The sequence below is a fragment of the Capra hircus genome, chromosome 10 (genome assembly GCF_001704415.2).
Source record: "Capra hircus breed San Clemente chromosome 10, ASM170441v1, whole genome shotgun sequence".
Taxonomy (NCBI): domain Eukaryota; kingdom Metazoa; phylum Chordata; class Mammalia; order Artiodactyla; family Bovidae; genus Capra; species Capra hircus.
The window spans coordinates 35,380,367-35,403,806 of NC_030817.1; the positions used below are offsets into that span (position 1 = coordinate 35,380,367).

Sequence of the window (23,440 nt, forward strand, 5' to 3'; positions counted from 1 at the left end):
CCCTTAAAGAGAAGGTCCGTGGATGATGGCAGTCTCATGCCGAGAAGGACCCCAAGAGTAGATCTGGCAGCATCAGAAAGGAATAGAAAACAGATTGTGCCTCTTGGGCTGGCTGGGAGGAAGCGACTGCTGTGGAGAGCTGGCCAGGGTCTGTGAGGGCGCTGGGATATGGAACCTGGCAGTAGATGCTGAGGGCCCTGGACAGAACAGAATACAAGACTTTTGTGTTCAGGAAAATGGGGACAAAGGCTAAGTCCCTCTTGGTGGCAGAGGCACTTAAATTGTGTTCTTGGTGGGCAGCTGCCATGAGAAGAGGAGCGGGGCTAGCAGCTCCCAGTAAGCGAGGTGGGTGAAGGGAGGTTGAGTGGAGATGGGACCCTGACCAGGAAGTGGGGTGGGGTGTAGACAGGACCAGAGCTGGAGGAGGGCAGTGAGGGTGGAAAGGGGGGCTTATTTGGTTATAGCAGGCAGGAGCATGAGGGAGGATGGGGAGAGTCCCTGCTGGCTTGTATTTTGAGACTGGTGGGCTCAGACATCAGAGAAGATGAGTGTGAGAGTTTAGCAGCCCTCAGTCGGAGAGCTCTGGCAGGCTGGAGGGTATTTGTGAGTGGAGCTGGGAGGAGAAGAATCTGAAAAAACATCTTTGGGGTAGACCTGTCCAAGAAAAGAAAAAGAGAAGGGGGACAAGACTGAACTGTAAGGAGAACCTTTTCAGGAACCAGGAAAGAGATACTGAGAGTTAAGAGGCTGGTGCAGTGGTTAGGAGGTTGAAAGACTGCTGGGGAGAGACATCTCTCCGTTCTTCCTCCCCTTGCCTCTTGTACAGTGAGGGCTGCTGGGCAGGATGGAAGCCTGGTCAGCTTGGGAGCCCCTGGTCTGAGTGGCTCTTCAAAAAGTAAATTGCTCACTGCAGACCAAGGGGGAGCCCTGCAGTGCTGCTTCCAATTTAATTAATACTTGTAAAGCCCCTAGACTGAATAGAAATGTTAGCTATTACTGTTGTTGTGTTCTAGCTAGGAACCATGGTTGTCTTGAAAGAATGAAGGTTGCCTGATCCTGAAAAAAGTGAGTCAGAAGGTACAGGTCTGATGAGGTGCACTGAGGCTAGTGCTAGGGTTTTAGCATTCAAAAGGGTGCAAAGAATTTTGGACCATAAAGTAAAATGACAGGCTCTACGATTCTTTTTTCTCATGTCTCCATTACTTTTGCTAATGTCTGTCATTTTCCCCTAAATCGCTATCAGTGAAATTCCTCAGTGAACAAGGCCTTGGTCCTTATCTTGGGGACCACAGGGGATAGAAAAGGGCTGCTGGCGTGATTGGTCCCATCCTGTGAGTGGCTGCAGGGAACTCCCCCAGAAGGGCAGTGGGCAGGGTGACGGCCTACCTGAAGGCTCCCCTGAGGCAGGAGCTGGGAAGAGGCCAAGGAGAAGGGGCAGGGGCTGGGTGGAGCCTGTTGACACGGGTTCCACAGTGGCGCTGAGGATCCGTCACAGCCAATGCGGCCTGGTTTGGAGGTGATGATGTCATTGGGGACCTTTGGGAAATAAAAAGAGCTTTCTCTTGAAATATAGTACAGAAATACACACTATTCCAGATGACTATATTTTGAAGAGTTGTAGCTCGTTCAATACTATAAATATGTCCCTAGAAAACTATGTAATGATATCTTAAAATGTGTGCAAGAGCTTGCTGTTGACATAAATCCAAGGAGGCGTTGTTAACATGCGTACAGCTCTATCATTTAGCCCCTGTGTTAGGAGTTCAGTAACTGGGGGCTTACATAAGGCAGAGAACACCTGTACAGTTCCGTTGTTCCACTAATCTACCAGCGTATACCTCAGCTGACTGTTAGAATTCTCTCGTTGGAATGCGTAGACACAGCAGTTGTTTGAAACAGGAACTCACAAGCACGCCTTGTCTCAGTGGATGGGCTTTTTCCATTCAGGGTCTGCACAAGTAGGTCAAGTTGAGGAAGGTGTCATGTGGTGGTTCTATTCACTACTTGGATGGCCATCGTTATTTAGGTAACTGGATGCGCACTCAGTCATGTCCAACTCTTCGCGACTGCCCTGGACTGTAGCCTGCCAGACTTCTCTGTCCATGGAATTTTCCAAGCAAGAACACTGGAGTGGGTTGCCATTTCCTTCTCCAGGGGATCTTCCTTACCCAGGGATTGAACCCAAGTCTGCAGGCACAGTCCTTACCGCTGAACCACCTGGGAAGCCCCTTACTTAGGTAAAGAAGCACTCAATTCTAGGCCAGCAGAGGGTGCAGGGATGGCTCTGGTCCCCCGCGTCCCGTCTCTTCTGTTGTGAGAGTGGTGCTTGTCTCATTGTCTGCCCATAGATCAGGACCCTTTGAAGTGCGAGCAGACCTGGAGGAGTCCATGGAATTTGTGGATCCCGGAGTTGCTGGAGAATCAGATGAGAGTGGAGATGAGCACGTAAGTGACGAGGAAACTGACCTGGGCACGGACTGGGAGAACCTGCCAAGCCCCCGGTTCTGTGACATCCCTTCCCAGCCGGTGGAAGTCTCCCAAAGCCAGAGCAGCCAGGCGTCCCCGCCCATCGCGAGCAGCAGTGCAGGTGGGATGATCTCATCGGCCGCAGCCTCAGTCACCTCCTGGTTTAAAGCTTACACTGGACACCGTTGACGGGCAGTGACCAAGAGGCGCCACTACCACCTGGAGAAAGCGCCTCTTCCACTCTCTAGCAAACATTACGTGTTTAGCTCGGATAGTGCCTGGAACAAAACGAGGTTAAGCTGTTGGGGTGTTGTTTTTTTTAAACAGGGAGTCTAGCATTTCTCTTGGTCAACTGGGCAGTGGTGGTGACCGACATGCTTATGATAATTAACAGAACAGAGGGGTCACAGGTCCTTCTCCCAGACCAGTGCTGGTGGAGGAAGGCCCTGTTTGGTCAGTTCTGTTGGGGCAGAAATGCAGGGAGCTCCCTCTGAGGCCAGGCATGGACCCCACAGACATGGCTGACATGTTGATCTCTTGTGATGCTAAGACTTGCTAAACACTTCATTTCAGAGATTGAATCACAAGGAAGTGATTCTTCATGATTAGGACTTGAAAGATGAAAACTGTTTAATATGAGTTCGTTTTTATGCCATTAATTTTTTGTACAGAGAATTGGCAGGCAATTTGAAACACGTGGTTTCTTTATAATTTGGTCATGTTCGGTTTTTAGGTCAAGGATTTTTGTTTCGTTTTAAAAGGGTGGGTTTTCAGTCTTCTTCTGGTTTTGGAGGGGGAGGTAGTTTAAAGGCGACTTCACTCACGCTGCTCCGTTGTGGCCTGTCGGACATTCCCGTTTCCTTTATCCCCACACACCAAAGAAACCGAGGTCTTTTTTCCTTTAGGACCCATATCCATGAAGAGAAGAGATGCTGGCTGCAATACTGTCCTAGAGATTTAAGAACTGTTTTCTTGTGTTTTGAGGGAAATTAAGTTCCTTCTTACCTAGACTGAACTCCTACCACCCACTCCGTGTGCATTTTGAAATTGAACTATTTTCTGTGGGTAAAAAGTAAGTCATTAAGGTCGTTCAGTTATGGAAGCCAAATGCCTGCCTGGGCACAGGTTAAAAGCCACTGAAGTGGCCTCTGGTCATTCTGCTGCTGTCTAGTTTCTTTCCAAGGGCTTTAGTAAGTAGCAGGTTTCTCCAGGGAAAACCACCCTGCTTGTTTGTTTCCTAGGTCTTTGTTGCTCTAAGGACACTACCTTTGCTCTGAAATGCAGAGCATATCATTATAGCTAATACTGTTCTTCTCTATCCTGGGAAAGCTCTGATGGAAAGAATTTTCTCTCACCAAGAGATCATTTTCAGCTAATGTGTCTTGTCCTTTTCTTGGTGACAATCTCATAACAAAACCGTGGAGAGGCATTATGTACAAATATGTAAGTAGTTTTTTATTTTTAATAACTACAAAAAAAATCCTATGTAACAACTACAAGTGAAATCCTATGAAAAATTCCTAGCAGGTGTTATCACCATGTCTTGTTAGTGTGACTGGCATGATAGTACCTCATAAATCACTCGGAGGTTTGTCCCACCCTAGCTTCTTTTCTCGTTGTAATTATTATAGTTGATACTTTGCCTCCGAATCTGAGGTGCTATATATAGCTCTTGCTGTTTGGTATACTTAGTGTTTGGTAGAGTTTGGGGTAGAATTGCAGAGAAGAATGTTTATTCCTACCCAGGAATCCTGAGTTCCCTGACTTTATGAATTTTCCACTGAGGGAGGAAACAGGCTTTTCCCCTTGTGGGTTCTTATTACAGCCAGTACGGGTTTTAAGTGCTGGCTTTCGTGATTGCTGGGTTGAATCGCCCCATCCATCCATGTCTGTAGAGTAGTTCATAGAGGGTGGCTGCGGTAGACTTGAACAAATACCAAATGAACTTAAAATCCCACGAGATGAGAGTTGTCTAGGCATTCAGACCCTCAAAGAGCTTAGTCTTGGAACACTGGGATTTGGGGCTTGGGGGTAGAAAACAACTTTAGCTGAAAAAATGCACAGCAGTCACGGTTCTTCTCAAGTAATCTTCTTACGAAGAAGATATCACAAACTAGAGTAATTCAACAAAACTTACATGGATATGGGAAATGTAGGGATTGATAGGGTATTTTTGTTGTTGTTAATATCAAATAGAGGCACTTTACTTAGGGTTAATGATCAAACCTTTAATGGTTTTGAACACCAACATACTGGCTTAACACTGCTGAGATATTTTGGTTTTCATTATTTTGCACTGGATCCACCCTGTAAATATTCTTAAATATACATTTCAACCACTGTTTGTTTTTTCTACTCTCTTTGCTGCTCATTAAAATCTCTCATGGAGGTGCCAGAACCATATGTAAACAGCTTTTTAAAGAATTGAAGCTGGTATTTTGTGTTTTTTTTTTTTCTAAACAAAAAAAGCCATAGAACTTGGTCCTGTATTCCATAGTAAAATGATTTGTTGAAACAAGGTAATACTAGAAAAACTCACAGGCACCATATAGGCTGCTTTAAATGGTCTGTTAAAGACTGTTTTTGTAATGGGGTGTAACGAAGAAAAGCTTTGCACATCTGTAAGTTCAGGGGGAGAACAATGTCAACATCGGGAAGTGGACAGAATTCATGTAAGGAGTCGTGCATTGATAATATGGGGAAGAACGTCTGGTGGCATGCTGTTAAAAGAATCTCCTCGAGGCGTCACATTGCAGGGATTCCCCACTGCTCTGCGACTTCCAAACCAGTTTGAGTCATACAAATAAACGTTTTCTAAACTTTTGTTGTATTATTGCAATAAATCTTTTAACAGTACTTTGCAAATATGTACGTCTTCTTCAAGCTCTGATTACTCATTTCTACTGATAATAAATTGAGGGTAGCAAAAATGAGATCTAACTCTGGAGTATTTTATACAAACTATAGGATTTTTTTTTTAAGAATTTTTTGCCGCGTGGTGAAAAATGCCTGTTAATACTTTTTGAAAAAGTATTAGTGGTATTACAGTAATGGCCCATCTTGAAAATTGTTTGCATACTTGCTCTGAAGATGCGTTTTTGTCTGGTAGCTATCATTTGATGCGGATCACCAGCAGTGACTTTTGGTGTCTTGCAACAGCCCTTAAAGGAGGGAGGGAGGGAGGGAAGGATGGGGCCTCTAGGTTGCCGATATGGAATCTGCCTAAGATTTCTTCAGAAAAAGAGAAAGGGAAATGTTAGAGGCGATCTGTCAAGCAGTGAGAACAGAATCCTCCCCCTCTGTGTTTTGTTCTGTTTTAGGAACTATGTAGTCTCCCAGGTGGGTGATCTGTGCCTTTCAGGTTAGATTACCGTGGAGAGGGCCCCTGTGCAAAGTGGATGGGGATATCGAGAGTGATGACTGAAACAGCAAGAGCAGCTCAGACAAATGCTGAGGCACTGTTGCCGTGGGCACCCTTCTCTTTTTCACCTGCAGGAAGAGGCCAGCCAGCAGCAGCAGACAGGCAGGGAAATGGAAGGAGTCCTGAATAGGGTGTGTGCTTCCATGTCAGTCCTTGCACCTCCCCAGATAACAGTTAAAAATATGCTCCCATCTAATGGATACACACAGATTCCCAGTCCTCAGAGTTAGATCATGATTGATGCAGGAACTGGGAAGAAGCAGATGGAAAGAACTAAGGATAAATTTGTCCTTAGTGGTTGGGAGGTCATTTGAAAATTGCTTCAACAGCATGCACTAGGAAATTTGAAACCAACTTTTGGGCAAGTTATCTGAACCCCAGCTATGAAATACTCAAAGCCACCAGTAGCACCCCGTTCCAAGGATCTGGTGAGAAAGTATCGCCAGAAAAAGCGTTCACCATCTGCTTAGAGTTCCGAAGATGAAGTGTTTTTGTTTTTTTAACCAAAAAGGACCAGTGGGACCATCTTTTTAGAAGAAAGGGGTTGGGAAAACAGCAAAAGCTGCATCAGTGACTTTTTTATTGTGTTTTTGTAGGAAGGAATGAGGTAATAGTCTGGTGGGGAGAAAACCTGATGGAGAATTCAAATGGTCCCTTTAGAAAGTGAGAAATAGGCAGGAGGTATCTGACAGCACTGCTGCTGCTAAGTCGCTTCAGTCGTGTCCGACTCTGTGCGACCGCGTAGACAGCAGCCCATCAGGCTCCCCCGTCCCTGGGATTCTCCAGGCAAGAACACTGGAGTGTTGCCATTTCCTTCTCCAATGCATGAAAGTGAAAAGTGAAATTGAAGTCGCTCAGTCGTGTCCGACTCTTGGCGACCCCATGAACTGCAGCCCACTAGGCTCCTCCGTCCATGGGGTTTTCCAGGCAAGAGCACTGGAGTGGGTGCCATTGCCCTCTCCTATCTGGCAGCACTAGGTAAGCTGCAAAGGGGGTGGGAGTCAGTAGAGTGGAAGCAGCTAGGTCGTGAAGGCACATTAATACCTCCAGGTCCATATCAGCTTGTTCATCTCCCCCTGGGGCATGGCTTTTTAGCATTTACTTTATGACTTCAGGAGACACCTGGATTTTGAGGAAGGGGCTCTCCTGCCCTTCCCAGCAGCTTATTTCCCTAAATTTAAAACATTATCAGGAAGACATTTGTAGAGCATAGGCAAGTAGATGGCTTTTAATTTTAATAACAGAGGGGCAAGTGATTTGGAAGGTAGTAGATGGGAGAGAAACATCTCCCAACCAAAGGGTGATTAATAATGATAGAAACGGCATATCTTCTACATCAGTAATGTATTCAGTAATAGTTGCTGTCAGAGTAGGAAGGACCATGTCTAGCACCCTGGACTTGCACCCTAATGGTACACCTATTATCTGGCTTAGGGGTACTGGTACTGGCTTACATTGGAAGTTCTGCTGCACTGATGGCCTTGGAGAAAAAGTCTGCTGAGGTCTGGAAAGCTCTTGACCAAGACCTTTAATGCCCAAAACATATGTGCACTAATGTTTTAGAAACACTCACCTATAGCAGTGCCATCCAGTGTAATATTTATTGTAGCCCACATATGTGATTCTAAACTTTCTGGTAGTCTCATTAAAAAGGTAAGAAGAAATAGGTAAAATGTATAATATAGTTTAATTCAGGATACCCCCAAATACTATTTCATCTGATTAGCATGAAAAATATTAAACAGCGGTGGATGGGAGGCTGTAGGAGGGTTCATTTATATTCTTGCCCTGGGCCACAAAAACTGGGGAGGGCTTACCCCTTTATTTACACTTAAACCCTCCTTTAATTCACTCTTCTGGGGTGTGTCCACAGCCCTGTTGAGAAGGTATGCAGTAAAGAGCCTCCGCAGAGCACACATCGGAAGCCTGAAGGGATACTGACCTGGGGAAAGATGGTGTGAGAGGTCCCAGCTTGGATGCCAGGGCAGCCAGAGCAGTCTCTGCTTAGGAGAGGAATCAACCCAGGCTGGGATGGAAGGAGAATTGTTTGTGGCAGGCCACACACCCTGCAGCAGAATCGTGCCTGGCTACCCATACAGGAGGCTTGGTGAGGAAGAGCCGAGGTCATCAATGGCTCTGTCCCAGAAGAGTCCTGTCCGTCCCTGCCTGCCCACGGGGCTGCAAACATGGTTACACACAGACGGGCCGTTTCCCCTCCTAATGGATAGGGCACTAACGGATACAACTTTGCTCTGCATTTTACTGATTGGCAAATAATCGATTTTGAATCTGGTTTTGAATCTTCTATCAACCTCTTCATACTACTTAATAGACATCTAAAAATACCAGTTAGTAAAGCAGTTTTATTCTCTGATGGGGGTGGTAGAGAAGGTGGATGTAAAGGAGGACAATAATTAAAATAGCACAAGTGATTCTGCCCGAGTTAATTAGGAGACGTGATCTGCTCATCACTCAGCAAGCACCAGTCCTCTTACAGGACTTGCACATTTCCCACCACTGTGCCTGGCATGTATCCTTCTCTACTGGTGGGAGATGGACGTGCAGGACTTCATTTCAGCTGTATGCCATTTTCTCCGTAAATGCTGACTTCTGAACCTAATCCCTGCTGGGTTTTGTCATTCCAAAGAGAAAAGCAAAACACTTAAGTAGAGGTTTCTAATTTTAAACTTTTATAGCCTCCAAAGAATCTTAATCCAAAAAGAATTTGAGACAACGGGTCCCAAAACTAGTTTGTTCTGAGGTCTGTTCTCTACTAAGTGAAGAGGAGATGAGGGGCGTTTGAGAGGGGAAGGTTTCACTTTGCACTCAGTCAGAGGAGCACCATGTCTCACCAGGGTGGTTGTAGCAGAGGAGATGGCATCTCTCTGCTCCCACTCCCTTCCCAACTGCCAATTTCAGTGGCCCTGCTCCTTTAAAATTATGTATGTATGTGTCACTCAGTTGTGTGCGACTTTTTGTGACCCCAGGGACTAGAGCCTGCCAGGCTTTTCTGTCCATGGAATTCTCCAGGCAAGACGAGTGGGTTGCCATTCCCTTCTCTAGGGGATCTTCCCACCCCAGGGATCAAACCCAGGCCTCCTACATTGCAGGCAGATTCTTTACCATCTGAGATACTGAATAATACCAGGTCAAGCAAACCACCTAGAATAGGTGTTACTGCCTAACTGGGTTTTGCCTAAACGAGTCAGATGTACATACACCGGAAGTCCCCCAAGGGTACCACAGTGATGTTTGCTCTTCCCATGAGGTTATGCAGACACCAACTATGGCCACACACTTAGGTGCATGTCATAGAAGGGACTGCACATTTCCCATGAAGGTCCTTTTGCCAGTCACGGAGACTGCAGAACTAGCTTGTCTGAACCCAAAGCAACACCCGGGATAGAAACTGTCAGATTCCCTGAGTGCCAGTTGCTGTGCATGGCAGAGAATGCCTTTATGTAAACACAACATGGTACCTGACAGTAAGGGCTAGGTAATACCAGCTCTGGTTACTGGTGCAGTCTATGGTACAGCAGGGTTTTGGCACAGACGGGCTTTAGTCTTTTTGAGGTAGGCTGTGGGAGGTAGGAGAGGAAGAATAGCCAGTCTGCTGAGTAAAGAAGGAACAGAGGCTAGTAAAGCAGTGGGGGGGGGCGGGGGGGTGGGGAGAAAAATGTCCAGGAAGACCCACATAATAAAAAATCAGGCCAGTTCATAAAGGTTGGCAGGGAGGCCCTGACAAGTCCAAGTTAGAAGGGTGGTTGGACAGAATCCAGGAAGGGAACTCCAAGATCAAGCTTACCTAGCAACTCACAGCCTTCTGCAGTCGGGAAGCTCAGAGGAACCTGCTGCCAGGGAAAACATGACAAAGCCCAGATGATGCCAAACACAGCTGACAGTCACCCAGCAAGACTGCCAGCGCGGCTACGGAAGCAACCCTCACCAAGAAAGTTCCCCGGGACCAGCCGTGGCCAGAGGAAAAGTTCCTCCCAGGTCCCTTCATCCCTCTTCATGTTTCTCCTACTAGGAGTTCCAGTGGAGCAGTCAGAGCTGGCCAGCACCCCTCACATCCACATGACGACTCAAAAGGTGTAAAAGTTTTTATGGCACGTGCGTGCACTGGGTGTGAGGTGCTGAGCGAGGGCACGGCCAAGCTGCCCTCCACAAGCCCTGAGTGGAGTCCAGACACACGAGAGGCAGTAGAGAGGCACTACCAGGCAAACCAGCTGGGCAGGACAGGGTGGGGGCTGCCAAGGAGATGCCTCCTATGCAGAGTTGTCAGTGTGCTAGGGCAGGGAACGTGCTCGATTGTGAATGAGCCTTCTACGTGGCCATATTAATGTGAGTCATTTTGACAAGGCCTGAAAAACATGTTTAACCTTGGCCCTTTTGCCCTTTCCTTTCTGGATTTTCTTTCAACCGGTGAAGTGAGGGGTGGGAGAGAGCTGCTAGGCCAAGTATTTCAGACCCTCTGAGCAAAAGCTGAAGGAGTAAGTTTTCTTCCTTTGGGTCCCCACAGGGGCGGAGTTGGGGTGAGCCTAGGGTCCTCATGGCCACAGTATTTCCTTTCTTATGAGTCTAGGATTCTACAGTCAGGCAGGGAGCACTGCGGTGCTGCAGAAGCGAGAAGTGAACTGGTTTCCCCAGCCTGGCACTAGGGGGCTCAAGCACAGCATCTTTCTCCTCAGGGGAAAAGCTACACTCATCTCATCCAGAAACGAAGACCAGGGAGGAGGCGCCCTCTGACGCCACCTCCTGAAGTTCCCTTACCATTCACACAGACACCCCTGGGAACTGGGTCTTGCGTCGGGTTCAAAAGGGGTCATCAGTGATTTCTGAGGACCCAAAGAATTGCATGCCAAGATGGGGTTGGGCCTTCTCGTCTCCTGCTCTTTGTCAGTCCAGGCCCTCACACTCGCAGCTTTGTGTCCCACATGAAAACCAGATCCAGGATGGCTGACCTGGGAGAAGCACCCTGGGCTCATGCAGAACCACGTGCCAATAACAGTGAAAGCTGACAGACACTAGGCGCTTTCCGCACACCAAGCTGTGTGAAGTCCTGTGAGTGCACCCTTTACTCCTGAATCGAGTAAAACAAACCTCACATCAGGGAGGCCCGCTGAGACGGCCGCTTTAGAGCACACCACAGGGAAGGACTAGTGCCGGAACTTCAGCCTTGGGGATGGGAAGCACTCGCCCTTACGTGGGCCGGGGTGAGTCACGAGAAGGACACCAACCGCCTGAGGGGGAAGTCGGCCTGCACGGTCCTGTCACAGAAGGGCTCCAGCCGAGCGTGTCGGTGGTATCACGATGTGCCTGCTTGCTCAGCGTCCAGAGACACTTCCTAGTTTTAGTTTCCCCTTTTCAGGGAGGAGCAGCTACTGCCCAAGGGCAAGGGCAGAAAGCAGCCGCTCTGTGGCCACACCACCTCCACCACAGGCGAACCTGGCTCCCTTGACTCCAGCCTTGCCCCACTCTGCTTGGCAGTCCTGGCCAAAGCTTTCCTCCACCTTCACATCCTTCTGTGGGACCAGTGCAGTCTTCATCATTGCCATCAGCCCCGCCCCTGGAACACTCACCAGTGCTTCCTGACAGCCGGGAGCTGATGCAGCTGCAAGGCTTTGTTGGTGATTAGCAGAGACATTACTTTGCCAGCCAAGGTCTGTCTAGTCAAGGCTATGGTCTTTCCAGTGGTCATGTATGGATGTGAGAGTTGGACTGTGAAGAAAGCTGAGTGCCGAAGAATTGATGCTTTTGAACTGTGGTGTTGGAGAAGACTCCTGAGAGTCCCTTGGACTGCAAGGAAATCCAACCAGTCCATTCTAAAGGAGATCAGCCCTGGGTGTTCTTTGGAAGGAATGATGCTAAAGCTGAAACTCAAGTACTTTGGCCACCTCATGCAAAGAGTTGACTCATCGGAAAAGACCCTGATGCTGGGAGGGATTGGGGGCAGGAGGAGAAGGGGACGACCGAGGATGAGATGGCTGGATGGCATCACCGACTCGAAGGACATGAGTCTGAGTGAACTCCGGGAGATGGTGATGAACAGGGAGGCCTGGCATGCTGCAATTCATGGGGTCGCAAAGGGTCAGACACGATCGAGCGACTGAACTCAACTCAACTCAACTCAATTCAAGCCAACCTAGCTTGCCGGTCCTCCACAGCAGCTTTCTGGGGCCAGATACTTTTCAGCCCCACCAAGCATTACATGAACACAGGTCTGAATAAATCCTCACTGACTTCTAAACAATTAACTCATCATGCATAGATAATAATACCTCATCCAATAGGAAATAAAGACAGTCCTGGGCAGATGAATGCAAAGTAAGTGTTAATGGTTTGTAAAAATGTCAGCTCATACTGTTAAATGAAGATGGCCTCTTTCCAGTGGTATTCTCTCTCCCCCTCCCAACAACTCAATTTTTCAAAAAAATCTTGGGACTCAGTTTACAATATCTCTTAATATTACCTCAAAAACGGAAACAAATCTGCAAAACTCAGGTTCCACTTAAGATGCATGTTTTTATTGAAAAAAAAATTTGTAACCAGACAGAATAGACAAAAATGTTATAATCTGACTATATAATATTCTCTCATTCTTGGTGAATCACTAAAATATAACAAAAGATTGCTCTCTATGCTAATTTTTAAGGTTGTCCAGTTAAACCATTATTTGGTATCCTTTCAACAGGTTAACCTCTTAACTATTTAGAGTTTCCTCTCAGAAACATTCATATATTATACAGAAAACATTCATAGTTTATTTGGGAAACATTCATATTTTATACAGGATGTACAAATTTGAGATGAGACCCCCCCAACCCCCCAAAAAACAAAGCAACCCACACGATTGTAGCTGCAACACTATCCTAGCTGCATTGTGGTGATTACGTTCAGTCTGCATCCACTATTTACAACTGGATTTTAATGTTATTTACAGAGGGGCCAAAAGCACTCATCTAAAGTAAAGGCGCTCGGGTTTAATGTGCACTTTCATAGCCCTAGGAAAACACAACCATTATATACACTGTAAACACCACAGGGCATGAAATCCATCTCCAATCACAAACATCAACCTCACAGATCAAGCATACAAGGTCTACGTAAGGTGCCTGACTTTTCCTTTGTAAGCATACTTTTCATCCAAGAGTACTGCTATTCTTTTCACAGGACACTATTCACTTATTTCAAATACAGGGCCAGTGCTCTAAACATTCCCGGAACCCTTTTTTGGGGATTGCCTGCACAGTCTGTGATGAACTCTGCTGAACATTCTTGATGGTGGCAAGTCTTCGTCCTCACGGATTTGATTTGGGAAAACAGGCATAGTTATTCACAGCCAGGTGAATCAAACCGTGGGATACAACCCTGAATCAAATGTGAGGCACCACTATAAAATGATGAGACCAATTTTCTTATACAGATCATAAATTCAGAGATTTAAGATGCCTGAGCAATGGCGGTCCTGATGGAGTAGCAGAGATTCTCCTGGAGTGATGACTCAGAGGCAACACTCATTGAAATGGTGTATCTAGGTGGTGTTTTGCAGTTTTTGAAATCGGTCTGTTGCCTCGCACATACATTTTAATACTCCTCTTCAGTTTCAGTCCCTTTTGCTTTCTTATGGATTGCCCGATTAAAGCTGTGGCAAGCAGGGACCCAGTGATTGTCATGGAGCCCCAGCTTACAGCCAGGGAAGCCCTTCTGAGACCGGTGGCAACACATCCAGTACCCCGGCCCGTAGGGCAGGGCCTGGCAGTAGGGCTTGGGGTGCCACCGGCACAGGGACACATCCCCTTTCACATATTTTTTCTTGCACTGCTTGCACGGATCCTCTCTGTAGCGTGGATCCCGAACCCAGCGAGAATCTGCTGGCCTGATATTGTAATATTCAATGATAAACTTGAAATAGCAGCAGGTACATTTAAGAGCCACTAAACTCTTAGTAGGAAGTAACCTGAAGATTTTCACCATGATGTGGTGAGGCAGAAAAGCCATATACTGCTGAGGCTCTAAAAGCTGTTGGATTTTAAACCTAGTCTCCAGAAAGTCATGTGACACCTGCTTCTTCCAGCTGGACGCCTCAAGCATTGGTAATGTACTTTCCACAGGAGAGGCCAGTGGGACAAATGAATCAACCGAGATACTTTTTTCCTCAGATGCACCGTCACCTTCAGCAGCCTCTTCAAGCTGACTGGCCTCGGAAGACTCTTCTGTTGTGCTTTCATCTGACTGCGAATGGCCTGCCTGGTGCTGACCAGACGGCAAAAAAAACAGCATCCCTGGAAGTGGGTCTTCACAGGACTCCGAACTGGAAGGCTGGTCTTTCTCTACCTTGGACACAGTGATACTGATGCACAAAGATTCTTTTTTGTGCTGATCAGAATTTTGGTTAGCAAGTGGCACAAGCTCTTCACTAATGCCATCAACAGCATCTGTGGGCAATTCAATGGCTTGGGGACAGGTGAGAGGACGAAAAGGTGGCCCAACAAGTTCCTCTGCCATTTCCACATCGTGCCTGTTGCTGCTTTTCATGGCAGTCTGCTGATCTGGCTCGAACTCTGCACTGTCTGTGTGCAAACTCATGCCTGCCGGCACCGAGGGGCAGCCCCGAGGCGCGCCATCCCAGGCCTGGGCCCCCTGAGGAGAACAACGGTCAGCTCTTAAGGGGCTGCAGCCCACAGATACAGACCCCACAGTTTTCACCTGAGTGTCAGGAACCTCCAAGGCGCCTTTGTCTGCTTTGCTTTCCTCAGCCTGGGTGCCATTCACAAGCAGCACGCGGCCCACATTGCGGCGAAAGCTGTTATTCCTCGAGAGGCTCCCGGGCTCCCGCTGACTCTGCCGCTTCAGGCACTCGGACTCCAGCCTGGCTACCATGTCCAGGACACGGACGGGTTCACTCTGTGGTTCACCAACCTCAGGATTTCTCCTTTCTGCAGGTTCTTCACATGCTCCTGGGGCGGACAAAGGCTCGGGACTTGGGGGTGCACCTCTGGATTGCCCGGAAAACCGCACCACAGCAGGTGAGTTAGTGCAATTCTTTGCACAACTGGCTAGCAGAGTGCTGGCTCTTTGCTCAAGGAAGGCAACCATCTGTATGACCGACAGAGGCCTCCCGGCATAGACGCCGTCCCCGCCGTCACTCACGTAATGCACAGAACAATGCTCGATGCCACATGCGAAAGGCTCAGGCTGGTAGCATCTACTGTTGACCTCCTTCATCCTTTCCAACTGTATCTTGGCTTTTTTAAGATCCCCTGATTTTTTCCTTCTTTTAGTAGCTCTCCCATCAATATCCCAGGAGCTTTTTATTTTCATAGATCCTATTCTATTACTGCACTGGTGGGCTGCAAAGAATGCTATCTTTTCCTTGGTATTTCCCGGTTTCACAACAGCCCAGATATCGAGCGGCCCTTCCCCTTCTTCACCCTGGTGGATTGTTGCAGATGGTGCATTCTTCTTGGTTTTAACATTCAAGCTGCTCTCTTCAGGACTCTTCCCACTCATACTGCACAGAACATTTGGAGAAAGGATTCCAAAAGGCTTTCGAGATGATGCTTTACCAAGAGAGGCTGAAGGAAAGACACTTGATTTCATACATCTAGCTTTGCATTCTTTATCGCTGATAGCCCGTTGGTGGCTCATAGGAATTCTCAGAGTTCCCGTGCCGATTTCCAGAGGTTGCCCTTTCTTCTGGAGTTTCCAGTATGGCTTAAGGTGCATAACAGAGGTTCTACAAGAAGGAAATACACATTTGATTAAGAGTCTGATTTTATTTTTAGAAAAGCTTTTTTTAAAAAAACTTATATTCACATGGTTCTAGCAAGTAAAAGAAACATTATCTTTCAGTTCACTAAATCTCTACCAACTCTCATTTCCACTAGTTTTTCATATACAAATCAAGAATAACAAAGCAAAAAAACAACTACTTTCCATGGTTTACATGCTGGAAAATAAATTTCAGACTGAGTGACTAAAGGAATTTCAGACCGGCATTAATTCACATTCTATACATAAAATTAGTACTTTAAATGTAAAGAAATTTGAACTTACTAAAGACACTTAAGTATCAGTATAAGACACAGTATAGAAGAAACAATAGGATAAAAGAAATCCATCCAAAATCCCTGGTATATTAATGCTTTTCTAAGTCACCATAACTAGCATTTTATTGATTGCAAAACAGTCTATCAGAATTGTTATATTGCTTTCTAAGCTATTCTTACTGTTGAATATTTTAGACATCTATAACTAACAATCTATCTGTACAAGCTCTTAACTGTCAAATTTTCTGCAGATAAAATACAAAGTCCACAATCTTCATTAATTGACTGGTTCAGGAAAAAAGTTCCTGTTTTGTTCCCTGGGCAGGGGTGGAGATGGGAACCATTTTATAAATTACAAAGATAATTACATTCAGAGATACATGTTCTAGTCCTTGTCATATCACTAATTAGCTAGACAGGGTAATTTTACCTTGGGTAAGTCACTTCCTCTCCGGGTCTGAGTTGAAATGTTAACTGAGGGGTTGCGATACTAGTCTAGTCAAAGCTATGGTTTTTCCAGTAGTCATGTATCGATGTGAAAAGTGGACTCTAAAGAAAGCTGAGAGCCAAAGAATTGATGCTTTTGAACTGTGGTGTTGGAGAAGACTCTTGAGAGTCCCTTGGACATCAAGGAGATCCAACCACTCCATCCTCAAAGAAATCAGTCCTGAATATTCATTGGAAGGACTGATGCTGAAGCTGAAACTCCAATACTTTGGCCACCTGATGCAAAGGACTGACTCATTTGAAAAGACCCTGATGCTGGGAAAGATTGAAGGCAGGAGGAGAAGGAGACGACAGAGGATGAGATGGTTGGATGGCATCACTGACTCAATGGACATGAGTTTGTGTAAGCTCCGGGAGTTGGTGATGGACAGGGAAGCCTGGCGTGCTGCAGTCCATGGGGTCACAGAGTTGGACATGACTGAGCTAAACTGAGATACTAGATTATTTAATGATTTTGTTAGCTTGTATGCCAAGATATCCCACTGCTACATAGAACACCTTGGATTGAGAAAAACAAGTCTTGTCGGGATGCCTGGTCTCCCATAAAATAAACCTATGCCCAAAATGAACACCTGCAGTCACAGATTGGAGGGAGTGAGGCAAGGGCTTTCATAGGTCTACTAAGCATGTGGGCTCTCAACCCACTCTTGTTCCTAGGGATACAGTCTAAGACATACACATGGGGCAGTCGGTCACATCCCTTTCTCATTCACTCCGTAACAGTTACCAGGGCCTGCACTGTGGCAGCCTTCATAGTGACTGCTTTCAGATAGCAGTTTTATCCATCAAGAATGAAAGTGATTATCCAGAACAGATTTAACTTCCATTTCAAAGTTAATTCCTAGAGTCCAGTGTCAGCTAAAAGAAGAAATATGGATATGAATATCTTCCAGCTAGGTAAAGAGAAACCTTACTTTTAAGGCACACAAAGTAAAGACACCCCTGAAATAGATGAGATTGATTTGTTTCTGATCTTTGGCAATTACAGCCTACATCTGTTGAGATTACCTCCTTGTGTGCACTGAAGCATTTTTAGCAGCTTTATATTTTATAGAATACAGAATCATTATTTTCTGTAGGTCAGTTTTACAAGGAGTTACCCAGAATTCCTCAAGAAGAAGATATATACATATATATATGAGTAAAATAAATGAATATAAGAGGCCTCTCTTACATTCCTAGTGCCCTCTGTGTCAACAATTTTCTGGTTTTTCATCTCTCTTCAATACCTTCCATGTAAAACGTAAGAAACTGAGGTGTTGAAAAACCCAATTAATTCGCACATGATGATCTCACCGCAGAATGCCTGTGAATACATTTCATCTCCAGCAATGTGTGCACCGTTCTGCACTGCACGCTATGTTCTCTTCGCCTTCCTCCCCCACACAGTATTTTAGGTGCTATTATTGATAGACAGCAACATTTGGAAGAAACTAATGTGATTACAGAAGGCTTTTGTGTATATGAACCTGCAAAGTCAGCTCAACTAACGCATTACTAATAGACAAGGTTTTAGTAGGCTTAAAGTAGATGATCCCACCGAACAGGAGTGAGGACAGGTCCAACAGGGAAGGAAAAAAGCCAGTAAGGTCATTTGATGCAACCAGGGTGACTGCTGGAGAGTAAATGGTGATTCCGTGGGACCCCCGAAGGAAGTCGAACCTTTAGGCACAGGCTGGAGTCCTCCACTGGTTGAAGGACGGCTGAGGTATTAACCGCTTGCCCTTCCTTTGCTGGGTTTGAAGGCCCTGAGACAGTAAAATGCTGGCAAGACTCAGAGCAACATGCAAAAATTAAGAGGTTGGGCTGAAATCAGTTTTGAAGCACGAGGATGATAGAGGCCATCTACTGCAAAAATCCGTAAAATAAAAATTTTACATCTCTGAGAGATTACATCAGACTGGCACTTCGCCCACCCGCCACCCCATCTCACTCTCTTAAGTACAGACAGGCACTGCAGAAAGCTCCAGTCAGATTTCCACGGTTGCCAATCTCTTCACACAACTGTATTTGAAAAGTTCACCACAATAAACTCCTGATTCCTTGCAATTAAATAAAATGTGGGTTATAGCACCTACCCACACATGAGTGTTTGTTAGATGCTCAGAAATGTCCTTGAAAAAAATTAAGATCCCTGTGCTCGTTGAATCAGAATTTCTGGGACTGGGCCAAGAATCTGTTTTTAACCTTAGATTTAATTTGAAAGAGAATTTAAAGGTCAGTCATGTGTTAGATCTAAGAGTGTCAGTGGGGTTCTGGTTTGGGCTGGGGGGCTGGGCTACTGACAGGCATGAGGTGGAACTGACCAACACCATTCAGTCCACACTGAAGCATCTACTCTTCAGGACAGACCCATCTTCTTACTTTTTATTCTCTTTAAAACCCACACACCAAAGTCAATGGCCATTTTATTGCCAAATTTCTGTCCAACTCCAACTCCTCAGTTTCTCTGCACTGCTTTTCCAGCTCTCTTTTCTTCTCCAGTCTTTAAACACTGATGTATTCCTCAGAGTTCTTTCTCTAGACCATTATTACTCTTAAGCTATATATCTAAGTGACCTCACAGTTTTAATGACCACAGACTCATGACGCTCCAGTGGTATGCTCTCCCAAGCTTTATATGCTATGACACGCCTAACAGACATACTCACCTGGATGTCAGAATCTCAAAACTCAAAATGACTACCTAATGACAGCACCAAGTACCTAGAAAAGTTGAAATCACTTCGATTCCTCCTCCCATCCGATCACCAAGTCACTAAAAATGGCTTCCTCTTCTTGTTCATCCCTTACCCAACTGCCCTAGTTTCAGCTGCCATATTTTCTCTCTACAAAGCCTAACCCCTTGCATCAATGACATGCAAGGTCATGGAGCCCACTCCTGCCTTGCCCTTTCATAATTGGAAGCTTGTTCACAGGCCATTAACACAGGACCACGTAGATTAAAGCCAAAATTATCACCTAAGATACAAATGTTAAGGTAGGCAGAGCCATAAAACTAACGAAACAGCTTCAAACTTTTTTCATACTAACTGCCACCCATTTATTTCTATCCATTTATTCTCAAAAATTTATTAATAAACACTCTGGGCTGGACTTCAGTGGTGCAATTATGAGTAAGACACAGTTACTGCCCTTGGTTGGTTTAGTCACTAAGTCATGTCCAACTCTTGCAACCCCATGGACTGGCGCCTGCCGGGCTCCTCTGCCCATGGGATTCTCCAGGCAAGAATACCAGAGTGGGTTGCCATTTCCTTCTCCAGGGGATCTTCCTGACCCAGGGATCGAACCCGGGTTTAAGGAGACAGTAAAATCAAATAGGCAATTACAATATGGAGTGTGCTATGTGTTCATAAGGGACAGTACAGGTGCTGTGACAGTCCACGAGGGAAGAAGGTGGAGGAAGAGGACAGAGAAGGAAGGAGTGTGTGAAAGGAGGAGAGGGACCATCAGCACCACGTTTAGTCTCGAGGGCACAGAAACAGGCGAGAAAAGCCGAGAAGGAAGATAAAGTCCTACAAGTTCAAAAGTTAGACAGTGTTTTTGGGGAAACTGAGGCAGGTGAGAAATAATCAGCATCCCAGCGAAGGTGGAGAGACAGAAGTAAATGGATTAGAAACGAAAAATAGGCACGATTTTATTTAGCGCTTGATTATAAATGGAGGCTGAGGGAGGGGGTCAAGGATGGCTCCTCATGGCTACAGCAACCTGGTAAAGAGTGGCACCTTCTAGTGAGACAGCGACAAAAGCAGGTGAGTTGTTAGTATGGAGCAGGGGAAAAGGTAAGTTCAGTTTTAAGAAATGCTGCATCCAGGTCTGGCCAAGAGAAACAAGAGGAAAGGCAAGACAGTTGCGACAGAAATTCAACGAGGATAAAGTTTTCTGGACAGAGATTATGATGTCTTTTCCCAGAATTTTCACAAGTATATACTGCCTATTTTACGATTATAATCAGAAAAAATGCACATAAAAGTAAAGAGCAATCACACACCCTACCCAAGGCCATATAAAGAATTCTTTCCAGGGGACTTCCCTGGCTGTCCAGTGGCTAGGACTCTGGGTTCTCACTTCTGGGGGCTGGGGTTCAATCCCTGGTCAGGGGACTAAGATCCAACAAGCCAAGCTGTGCAGCAGGAAAAAAAAAAAAGTCCAGTTAGTGCTGGAGATCCCTGGGTGCTCTGCTATGAGGAGCTGCAGCAGATGAACAGAGGAGAGTCAGAAGTTCACGGAGTGAATGGCAGGTGAAAAGTGAATGTCTGCAACTCTCTCATGAAGTCTGGCTATAAATGATCTTTGTACACAACTGTTACCATAAGTCCTTTCCAGGAATAAAGTGAGATATAACAATGAATCAATTAAAACTTGAACAACCTTCCTCCTCCAATAAAGGTCAAAATCTTACTTTCAAGTAATTCCAGTATTCTTTATCAATTCAATTTCTGATTTCAGCTCAAAAGAGCTGGAAAAAACTCCAACCCAAACATACTGTACAATCTGAAAATGAAGCCATGGAAGAGAATTTAACTTTGCTTGGAGGGGAGCAGGGGGAGGAATGCCTAGACAAATGTTAACGAGTCTAAAGAATCACACTAACTCTAGTCTACAGAGAAGCGAACTTGATCAATGAGGAAATCAAGTGGCAATATGGGAATAGAGTGAGGAAAAGAATGAGATTTCTCAGTGCTAACAGGCTTAGTGCTAAAAGGAACCTGACATCAAAGGCCTGTTTTCTAACTTGTCGCTATTAGTCTGTGGCCTTGCCTACCTAAACAGGTTGGAAGATAAGGCGTTTCCTGTTTCTTTCTACTTTATTAAAGTTTCAGGAATGCTCATTCCAAAGAGGAGTCATTTATCAGTATAACAGGAGCTACTCTTTATTTACAAAAGACTAGAGGAATAAAAAAGTATGTTTTCCTTTAGAGGATGAAAAAAAGTAGACAGTGAATAAATCACTGTTCTTTAAAAATGTAAATGCTTCCAGAGAACATCTTATTACGATGGCCTTCTTCACTGGACCATTACAGAAAAGATTAGCAGCTTCAGCAAAGTACTAAAATGACTTCTGAAGCCCTACAGGTAGATAGTAATAGAATTAAGATCAGAATTAGGTAAGTCTCTTGGATCTATATATATATTTTTTGCTACAAAAATACAAAATTAAAATCCTAGGATCAATTATGACACAAAATTAAATAATCTGACAGCATATATTCAAAGAGCTTCTACCTTTCAAATTGGGATCAGTTTTTCTTAAGTGCCACATAAAACTTCTACTCAGAACTGTGATGATTTAAGCAGATGTGTCATAAGAAGCCACACTAACCTACAAGTATGTACAACTGCTTCTATGGCTATTAAAGCGGACAAAAATGCCAAGATCAGGAGTGTGTGAACACAGGCAGAGGCATAAAAAAAGTCTCCCACTAACCTCTAAGCATTGACAGAATGCATCCAACTCTCAGTGTATCTTAACAACAAAACAGAACAAACTCTAAGCCAGAAAAGACCATATTTCTCAAACTGAGCTCCAAAATAGTTGGGACTGGCTTTTTTTCAGGAGGGTGTTCACTCCTTTTTTAAAAGTAATACTGTCTAGAGTCATTTCAAGGGAACTTTGAACTTGTTTTGGAAGGACTAGATGGTTACTAGTGTATAATTTAATGGAAAAATCTTTTATTGTCTTTTAATATTATATTTATGTTTCCTATTTCCAATGTTTCTTACAGAAAACGATGACTTCTATTTTTTTTACATAGAAAATTGTTACTTCTTTGAATGTGCTGGTGCTTTTTTAAAACTTTGAAACCAATCATTCTTCCATACATATTTTATGTGAATTTATAGCCATAGCAATTTTTTACATCATTGCATATGCAGTATATTCAGAGCTTTAACATGTGTCCTATTCGATTAAAATGTAACTTGGACATAAGGATGTCATCTTCTTTAGGGAATAAATGTTAGAGAGGCTAAGGCCAGTCATGAACACAGTTTAAAAACCCATTAGTTGCCAAATAACATTTCACAGGAAAATAAATCAGAACAGCAACCACTTCTCAAGTGTAGATGCAGCACCCACATTGCGCGTGTCTGCCAGGGTACTCATACCACTCCACCTTGAGCCTCAATCTTGAGCCAAGCAACCTAACAGCCCACTGGGCACAAGCTGGCCCACTGACACTGTTACAAACAACTACATTTTATTTTTAATTTTTATTGAAGCACAGCTGATCTACAGTGTTGCTTTAGCTCTACTGCGCAGCAGAGTATACCAGTTATACACATACATGCATCTGCTCTTTTTTAGGTTCTTTTCCCATATTGGTCATTACAGAGCATTAAGAAGAGGTTCCTGCGTTATACAGTAGGTCCTTATTAGCTATCTATTTCTATATACTAAACCACCAAATTTAAAAATGGTTTATCCCTCGGGAAGGGGGGAAAAGGTAAAGATTCAGGATAACAAACACTAAAGCATCAAGCAAAATAGTTTGCTTCCATTATCAATGAAGACAAATGTAAGATTCTTGTCAGCAATCCTGGGTGGAGGGGAAAGCAGGGAGGGGATTACTTGACCTACAGTGTTTATCAAAGAAAGAAGCCTAAATCTCAGTCCTGCCCAGCTCTTTAGTAATTCTACCACATCCCTGTATAATTTGTTGAATCAAGACTGCAGTAGCAGTCTTCACTGGGTGGTCAAGGTTTAAGAATTAACACGTGTAAAAAAATGAAGTTTATGATCAACAGAAAACAGAGAAAGTTGCTCTGGGGCTGTTATTGGAGCTTATCACAGCCGGTTTAAATACTGAAGTGAAAAATGAGTATTTTTCCAAGGGGAAATGTGAGAAATCTACACTACAGAAAGCCAATCGTTAGGCACTGAGGAGACCAAATTGTTATGTTACAGCAAAAATCACATACTGGGTTTTATGTAGTTGTATAACACATCTCATATAAAACTTTTCTTTGAGTACACAAAGTAATCATGTTTACA

At 44.8% G+C, this 23,440-nt stretch overlaps 2 protein-coding genes across 6 annotated transcripts in view; one reads left to right on the top strand and one right to left on the bottom strand.

Moving 5' to 3' along the window:
* ATG14 (autophagy related 14) overlaps positions 1-5,331 on the top strand; it is a 37,273-nt gene extending 31,942 nt beyond the window's left edge. The window contains exon 10 of the mRNA XM_018054115.1: positions 2,349-5,331. Within this exon, the coding sequence (XP_017909604.1) occupies positions 2,349-2,655 (307 nt within the window). The 3' untranslated portion in view covers positions 2,656-5,331. The remainder of the gene's footprint in view (positions 1-2,348) is intronic.
* Positions 12,388-23,440, bottom strand: part of FBXO34 (F-box protein 34) — a 78,808-nt gene continuing 67,755 nt past the window's right edge. For all 5 annotated transcript variants that reach the window (XM_018054110.1, XM_018054111.1, XM_018054113.1 and 2 more), the window contains one exon: positions 12,388-15,626. In XM_018054110.1, coding sequence (XP_017909599.1) covers positions 13,475-15,626 — 2,152 coding nt within the window. In that variant the 3' untranslated portion in view covers positions 12,388-13,474. The remainder of the gene's footprint in view (positions 15,627-23,440) is intronic.